Source organism: Pectinophora gossypiella, unplaced genomic scaffold (assembly GCF_024362695.1).
Source record: "Pectinophora gossypiella unplaced genomic scaffold, ilPecGoss1.1 Pgos_34, whole genome shotgun sequence".
Taxonomy (NCBI): domain Eukaryota; kingdom Metazoa; phylum Arthropoda; class Insecta; order Lepidoptera; family Gelechiidae; genus Pectinophora; species Pectinophora gossypiella.
In genome coordinates, this window is record NW_026063244.1 from 172,180 (window position 1) to 180,669 (window position 8,490).

Sequence of the window (8,490 nt, forward strand, 5' to 3'; positions counted from 1 at the left end):
TATCAATAGGTACCAGAAAATACGCTTCTTTAAGATCGATGTTTATCATATAGCAATCATTGAACATGAGTCTGGTAGCCGTCCTAATATCCTCCATTTTAAAATGTTCCGTGTAAATAAAATTGTTTAATTTCTTTAGATTTAGTATAAACCGATTACTACCGTCACTTTTTGGGATTAAGAATATATCCGATATAAACTGACCTAATGAAGGCTTACAAAGCCTGATTGCTTTAATTTCTAATAAATGATTTATTTCCTTTTTAACCAACAGCAATTCGTGTGATGCAAAAGACCGTCGCCGGTAATCATTTGGGTTTTGTTGTGGTTCAGTAACAAAGGGAATTTTATAGCCTAACACAGTATTCAAAATAAAGTCATCCTTCGTTATAGATCGCCATTCCTTAATAAAGTACTTTAATCGACCAGCATGTACCTGAGGCTCGGCAGTTACGACTGACGACTGGTTGTCGGGCGCTGCACTTGAGGCGGCAGACGGCGCGCCGACGATTGCCAAGATGCGTTATTCTGTCGACGAGGTGCGAACTGTGGTGGCGGATGCTGAGCTGTTGCTCGTCGCCTGTTGGTCTGGAACGTCTGGACCGCCTGTGCAGACCTCGGCCCCCCGGCTCGGTGCTGGTACGTCTGGCCGCCACGTTGCTGCCGCGGTCCTCGGGACGGTGGGCCTCTTGCATTTAAATTGGAGGCAGAAGGTTGTATTAACTGCCCCGTCCTTTTTATGCCTCTAGTGTCCTTTACTAAATCCCCCAGCTTTTCCCCGAATAGAAAAACATCCCTTTTTCGGTCCTTAAAAGAGTCTGTTAAAGACTTGTCTACTAGAGGTATTATAACGGAACGTCGAGTATCAGTCTCAGCAAAGTGCGAGTCAGCCAGTAAAACACCAGCGTCCTTTAATGTACGTATAACTTCGGGGATGTGTGGATTTTTCTTCAAAAGAGACGTTAGAGCTATTCCTAAAGCAGAAAGTGCTTTACCTAGTTGGTCTTGTTTTGCTGCCAATCGCTTATCTCTCTGCTTACAGGTCTCTGGTAGAATGGCCCCAATCTCCGGGTTTAGAGTCGGACTTTTTGCCAAAGTGACATTTTTAGGGAAAAGATATTTTTTAAGCAACTCTTCTTTTATATCCTTTTTCATTCCTTCTTGTAAAATCTTTTGAAATCGTGCAGCAACGTCAGATTGTAAATTCTCACCAAATTCGGTAGGGTCCGTATCTAAGTCACCCAATTCCCGTAATAAATCGGGATCAAAATCGTCAGCAGCATTATCAGTATGCTCATAATACGTGGTAATTGGACTCATACCTGTAGTCTCCGTCATCTGACTGACCTCATCAAAGGCGCTTTCGTTCACCATATTCTCGGAGCATTCGACATCGTTATCGATAGCCGGTGCTTGTGGATTATCCGAATCAGCTGATATGCCTGCATTATATTCCATATGTTCTGAAATTTTGTAGAAAAGGAAAAAATATACTTATTGGTATGAGGGTAGTCAAAAAAAAATATATATATTTCGATATTTAGACCTGGTGAATGCAACAGGTAGTACATATTGCGGTAAAAATATTGCCCGATGAATGCAACGGGTACTAATAAATATGGGTAAAATCATCTCCCGATGAATGCAACGGGGTAAAATAAATATAATATCCGAAGAATACAACGGATATTAAAAGTACAGTGAATCACGTTATTTCCAAAGAATACATTGGAATTACAAATTAGCGGTAACAATGTACCTTCAATTTGTTCATCACGTTCTATTGCAGGCAAAGTCTCCGCTTGACGTCGTCTTTTTGCTTCAATTTTTTCTTCATACATTTTTATTTTCCGTAACCATCTCTCTTCACGAGACTCCGTTGCTTCTTCATGTGTTCGTTTCGACATCACGATAAAAAAAAATATATATCACAACTTTATGGAATAGTTTTAGAATTTGTATGCACTTGTGCGAACGCCGCGCGCGCACGGACAAGAATGAGGCTGTCAGTCGGCGTTGTAGGGTTTCCAGGGTGGATGCTAGTGTGGCCAGTATAGGATAGGAAAAAGCTGCTAAAAAAGAGTAAATTTGTAACATTTACTTTTTTTTGCTACTCTAAAACTTGTGCGATATCGTAAGCGCGTAGCGGGGGCTACTACATGGTCAAGGATTAAATCTCAGAGGACGAAGACGGGATAATTAAATAATTTAAATAGGTCCTGCTCAAATACGCTTGTTGCTTTTTTGCGTAACTCGGTATTTAAATCAATATATTGTTTTAAGTATGCGCTCTGTCTAAAGGTAATAACTCGATGGATTTTACGTAATATTAAACCATGCTCTATACACTTTTTTAGGTGTACGTAATGAATCACATATTTGTATTTATTATATAAGTTTGGAACGAGTTTTTTAGTTTTACCACCAGGAGGAATGCACTTTTCTGCACAAAATGGAAGATCGTTATGGTATTGATGTAAATGGTCAGGATATAACAGATCTACTTCAAGTATGTAACCCCAGGCATTGTTGTCGGGTATACTTGAAACGTTAAAATCATTTAATTCGCTTTCAAGCAAAAACCTGAAATTCGCGTATGGTAAATATTGACACATACTGAAACCATAAAGATTATTACAATCCACATAAACGATATAAGACTCGGGTTGTGATTCATCGTATTCATTAATATATTTATTGTTAGCTTTAGCATAGCGATGCGAACACATACATAATCCACCTCGAATTCCGTCTTGAATCATTCGGGTAATTTCTATGTCAGATATAAGTTCAAGTTTGATTCCTGTTATTAATAACATAGCGTCAAACGATAGGCTTGGCGCTGAGATGTAAAAGGCAGGGTCGAGAGTGTAATGTCGCTTACAGGTCTTACGGAAATTCTGAAATATATCAGTTAACAGAAGAACATCCGATTTGAGATACAAGTCAGTATACTCTCCTAAACTAGTCAAACTAAATCGCGACCATACAGACATCGCGTGATTGTAATCATCATCGGAAATTGGATCATTATTTAATGAATTAAAAAAACAAGACTTCGATGGCAGTGCGGTTTCTTCGTAATTATCCCAACTTGACATATAATCATACGGATACACTCCCTTACGAGTCAATAATTTGAATTTTTCCTCTTCAGGAAAATGACGCCGAAGATAAACAAAATCCTCAGTTTTCATTGTTTTGGTTAGTTTGTCTAAACTCGTTCCTAAGAAATTAAAAGAATCTACGAAACGTAAATGTATGTACTCTTTTTCGTTGATAGGAACAAATTTAGAAAACGAGGTGTACTTTTCCTTCGTTTTAGGTATTATTGTTATTTTTCCAGGAACCTCTCCTAACTGCTTGATAAATAAATGACAATCGTAGCCAGATAAATTATGGAAAAAGATCGGGATACATTTAGGAACTTTAAATTGTAAATTACAATGACGATGGGCTGCTCCGCGATACTTTCCAGTAATATGACAATGATCTCTAACTTTTTTCCCCCATAAAAAAATATTACAAATGTGGCAATATAAAGATTTTTCGAAATCACGAGCATCACTTTCAGTAAATTTCATTCCTCGATTCGTATTCAATAAAGTATTAATTTCCTTAGCATCATCCAAAAGCATATTTATGAATTTATTAACACAATCTCTACCACGATAAATTCTAAATTGGTTAAAATTAGGATCAATGGAAGACACAATATTATACGCAAACGCCGCGGGCACGTGACATTGCAATTTTGTTGTGTTAGCAGTATCACAGTCATTGTCTTGAATAGGTCGCAGAATTGTTTCAAAATCGGCATAGATAACAAACGGAATGTCTTGTTTTCTGTTGTAGTTTTTAAATGTAATAAATGAACCCTCTTCTGGTAAAACAGTAACAGTTCCTTCGCATAAATGACTATTGATGCGTTCAACTGAGTGGAAAAATAACAAACAGTTTTCACAGTAATAAACTTTTTCGTGATGTTTAGTAATTTGGTTTCTAACAAGACGAGTCAAGTCTTTGATTAGACAAAAATGAGATGATGTATCGTTTTCTAGGAACAAAAGATGTACAACTTTACGTTTATCGTTCTTTATGGTCGACTCTGATTTGTATAACGGACCTGTTATTTCTTTACCATTTTTTAATCCATAAACAAAAATACTCAAACAACTATTTTTTTCAAATATAGAAATATCTGAGAAAGTGATCGGAAAATTTAAGTCTTTAATGTTTAGTACTTGTTGAAAATGGGGATACGATGATACCCGCTCTGGGTGCTTTTTTGAAGGATACAGAGCAGCGGTTACACACCATAAGAAACAAAAGTCATCCTTGTTTTGTATATTGAGGCATGCTTTTTTGTTTCTTATATATTTAGGCAATGAGATAAAGCTGGAACCGCTTAAAGGCTGATATTTATTTATATTTATTTCAAGGTGTGAATTGCTTAAAAATGTCCAACCACTGTCTCTTTCTTCAAATTCCCCTACTTTATTCAACAGAAAAGAAACAACTTCGTTATAAAGATTATCAAAGTCAAAATTTAAGTGAATTGTAAAGTTCTTTGTAGCAAACGACTTTACTTCTTGTACGTCAGTTTTAGGCAAAAGAAAAGATAAAAAAAATTCGAAGTTAATTTTAACAGAAGTGTGGACTTGTAAGGCGTGATTTACAAGAGATCTAATTTGTTTACGAATGTTGTTTAAAAATAAAGAAGGTAAGTTTTTTGCTTCTTCATTAGATGCAATAATTCGATAACTTACTATACGTCCTTTAAAAGCGGATGTTATGATCTCTACGTTATCATAAAGCGGAGCAGTACAATTATTTTTGTGCTTACTGCTACGGAAATGTCCAGTCCACTGTCTTCCATTAACATTAACATTACACACAGAGCAGTAACCCATTTTAAATAAAATCGAAAATGGTTCAAAAAAAAAGAACCTTCCTACCAAAATCTATAAAGACACTTTTGTGATATTGTTTTAATTATGAGACGAATTGAGTAAAACCTATAGACTATAAGGCGATCTAAATACTAATTAATATTATAACTTAACATAAACTGCTGGGCACAGGCTTTCTCTTAATCAGACAGAGAGAGAGAGATAAATTAAAAGTAGTTACATACAATTATTTGAAGCAGGAAATCAGGAGCTCTTTGACTGCGCGAGTAGCGTCGATGTGAAGAGTCCTTAAAGATGATTATAAGTTCAACCCGAGTATAATCTGTGAAACATGCATTTATATATTAATAAATAGGCAAATGCCGATAACCTAAACTAACTTTAATTATGACACTATTCAGACTTACCATTTAAGGGTCTACATCAACTCGTCATCTGGCTAGCTTCAAGTCGATAAAGAATGGTAGTCACCTCGTATCTGAAAGTTAGAATTAAATCAATATCTTCATCGTTTACCGGTTTTTTGAGCTAGATTAGGTGCGTATGAAAATAAATATTGTGCACTCTTACCTCGAGAGTGATCGTTGACTTTAATAGTACTTTCTTGAATTTTCACTCATGAATCGCAGCAAGAGAGCGATTCCCTTTTTGACCTGTAAATATTTCGTAATTTTATTAGTTCACTAACCATTTTTTTATAGTTTAAATAAGTATTTACTTAAGTATAATTTTGTTCTTACTCACTTTTTGTTGTAAGTTGTTGAAATACCTTCCTCTGTGTATCGGTGCAGATCGTGGATCTTCTACTTAATTTTTAATAAGTAGGCTGTAAGAAATTTAAAGTTATTAGCTCATAAGTTCATAATTATTGATTTATGAAAAAAAATAACTGAATTACAGTACTTAGGTAAACTTATTTTAATTCAAACTCACCTTTTTGGTAAATCACAGTAATTCTGAAATATATCTTGAGGTTCAAACGTACGAGGGCTTCAACGGACGAAATATGTATGGTACCTAATTCTGAGTAAGTATTAGACACGTGTAATTAAAAGTATTACGTATTAAGTAGGTATGCTGGTATTGCTTTTTTGAATTGATGTTGCAATATTCCGTGAGCTATTTGTTCATCGAAAAAAGATGACTTTAAATATTTTTTGTCAATGCTCATCATTAAGTCAACCTCACACGGGCGTTTCGTGAACGTTTGCACTCCGCGAACGTACATTTGACGGAAACGCGGCGCTCAGACCGCGAACCATATCGTTTTTCTAACGTATAGCACGAACGCTCGTGTGGGTCGACCAGTAATTGAATTAGGTTGCTTTTGCTTGCAGTTTTTATAATAGGTAGAGTTCATGTTAAATGGTTTTCAGTGCTTTATTCAATTTACGTTGCAGGTTTTCGTGAGCTGTAACATGGTATCCCAAATGAAATATTTTAGAAAAGGACGTATGTCAACGAATTAAATAGGCTTTAAGGCTTTTTAAATTACGATGTAACATTTTTGCTTAATTTTAGTTTTGGGGTATAAAACAGCGAAGTCTTTGGTAAAAATTATCAGAAGCAGATCAAGAACCTCCTCGCCGAAAAGAGTTGAGTAACCCCCGCTCCTCAGTGAAGAGAGTTGAGCCCTGAGCGACACCAGCCACCGCTTACCAGCCCTGAGTCGGCCCCGGCGCTGTGCAAGTGAACACTTCAAGCTAAAACAAGTTCCACTTCTGAGCACTATGTAAGTTCTCCATCACATAATTTTGGAGGTTTAACTTAGAAGTTCTGCTTCACCTATTAGTGTGTGGAGTACACATCACCCAAAGAATTTACAGTTACAGTGCAGTACATTACATTGATTTGATTTGATTTATTTTGTTTCAGGTCCGATTCAGAATTTGAAGTTATTCCGAAGCAGGGATCTACAAAGAAGACTCCTGCTGCACGCCAAATGAAGCGTTCGCGAGCCCCTCCGTCGATTTCGTCGATTGACCAGGAGAATACAAAGTGAGTATAATTAACCATGTGACATGTTAATATTTTTTCAGCATGTGGTGCATTGGCTTGATACCTTGATTTCTTCAACAGAAGTCACGGGTTCGATTCCCTGTCGAGTCAATTTACGATCCGGTTCATTACTTTACGTTCGAGAACGGTCCGTATCCCTCAGTTTAAAGGCTCCTGCTGTTCCTGCTATTTATGGCCTCCGTGGTCCAGTGGTTGAGCGTTGGGCTCACGATCCGGAGGCCCCGGGTTCGAATCCCGGTGGGGACGTATCACAAGAATCACTTTGTTTTTATTTATGTTATCGTTATCTCTCGAACAAGTATACATTCCCTACATTCCATACATTCACCAATGTTTTAACTATTTATATTTATTATCAAATATGACAGCAAGTTGGTTTTTATTACTTTGTAACTCTAAAATATATTTTCTTTTTATTACAGGAAGAAATCAAAGACACACGACATCTTCGGGCTAAGTCACGGGCGCACGGTCGGCAATGAAGGAAGCGACAAGAGGATCGTATCGTACTTCGTGAACAAGGTGGCGAACGGGTCAGAGCGGCGTACAACTAGCTTGGATGGCGAATACGTGGTGGACTTGAAGATATACCATGCCAACGACGTGAACAACACTGATTCAAGAGAAGTCTGGCGCAAGGCTCTTCTACGAATCAAGCTGCAGACTCCGGATGACAGCGATGAGTGGAAGTTGTTACAGAAGCTAGTTACACGAATTGACAAAAACTTTGAAGATGAACCACGATTTTACTCTGACAAACTTGTAGATTGAACACGATTGAACAAATAAAAGCATTACTCCTTACCTACCTTATTTTCTTTAATTACGCCTAACATCAATACTTACACACTCGTACCTACCAAAACTCGTAAATAAAAATTTTCTGATACTTACTTCAAATTAACATTGAATCACTTTGATTAGTTACTTTGATCACTTTGATTACAAACGCAGATTCGATTCTTATTCAAAGATTTAGCGAAGTTAAAATTCTATTTATCACGATTACTTACACTTTTATCATGTTTACATTGTGTTAAACATACTCGTGCAGTGGGCAGTATTCACAACATCTATGGTAAGTACATACAAAATAGAATTATTAAAGCATGAACCTTGTTTAAACTTGTTAAAACATTTTTCAATAACTTACTTCTTTCACATTTTATTTTTGTTGTTATTCTTGATTTTGTTCTTGGTGTTGTCTTGTGATGGGTAATTAATGTGTTATTTTATATTATTGGGCATTCCACCCACCTAAGTGAGCGCAGCGAACGGTCGTGAGCAGAGCGAACGATAGGTGGGGCAGAATGCCCAATAATATACTACTTAAGTGTATTTTATGTCGTCGTTAAACATCTACAATTCTTCAATAATTGTATTCACGTCACTAGAAAAACTTTAGCTGGGTTAATGGCAGCCCCCGACGGATATTCCTCGGTTATGTATTATGGTAAAATTATTATCGCTACATTTAAGTATATTTTCGAGAAACAGACACGTTAGGAAAAAACTGTAAACATCCATATTCATTGTTTAGGTACTTAAGTATATCTAT

At 36.6% G+C, this 8,490-nt stretch overlaps 2 protein-coding genes and 1 long non-coding RNA gene across 5 annotated transcripts; 1 reads left to right on the forward strand and 2 right to left on the reverse strand.

The window, feature by feature from the left end:
- Nucleotides 1–450: 450 nt before the first annotated feature.
- Nucleotides 451–1,374, reverse strand: LOC126381061 (uncharacterized). Its single transcript, XM_050030603.1, has one exon. The coding sequence runs from the start codon at nucleotides 1,372–1,374 to the stop codon at nucleotides 451–453; it is 924 nt and encodes a 307-aa protein (XP_049886560.1).
- A 2,847-nt stretch (nucleotides 1,375–4,221) lies between these two features.
- On the forward strand, nucleotides 4,222–7,736 carry LOC126381037 (uncharacterized). Of its 3 annotated transcripts, none has more exons than XM_050030596.1 (4): nucleotides 4,222–4,723; nucleotides 6,435–6,645; nucleotides 6,789–6,911; nucleotides 7,355–7,736. In XM_050030596.1, coding segments are annotated over exons 2-4 (474 nt in total). In that variant the 5' UTR covers nucleotides 4,222–4,723; nucleotides 6,435–6,643; the 3' UTR covers nucleotides 7,704–7,736. The 3 variants fall into 3 exon arrangements, with proteins under 3 accessions (XP_049886553.1, XP_049886552.1, XP_049886554.1); XM_050030595.1 differs by lacking the exon at nucleotides 4,222–4,723 and adding an exon at nucleotides 5,308–5,940 and having other exon boundaries at nucleotides 6,314–6,645; XM_050030597.1 differs by lacking the exon at nucleotides 4,222–4,723 and adding an exon at nucleotides 5,308–5,940.
- Nucleotides 5,321–6,316, reverse strand: LOC126381054 (uncharacterized). The gene is made up of 4 exons (XR_007568657.1): nucleotides 5,847–6,316; nucleotides 5,658–5,739; nucleotides 5,484–5,566; nucleotides 5,321–5,391 (listed from the first exon to the last, which is right to left on the reverse strand). It is a non-coding gene; the product is annotated as an uncharacterized LOC126381054 (long non-coding RNA).
- Nucleotides 7,737–8,490: the final 754 nt, after the last annotated feature.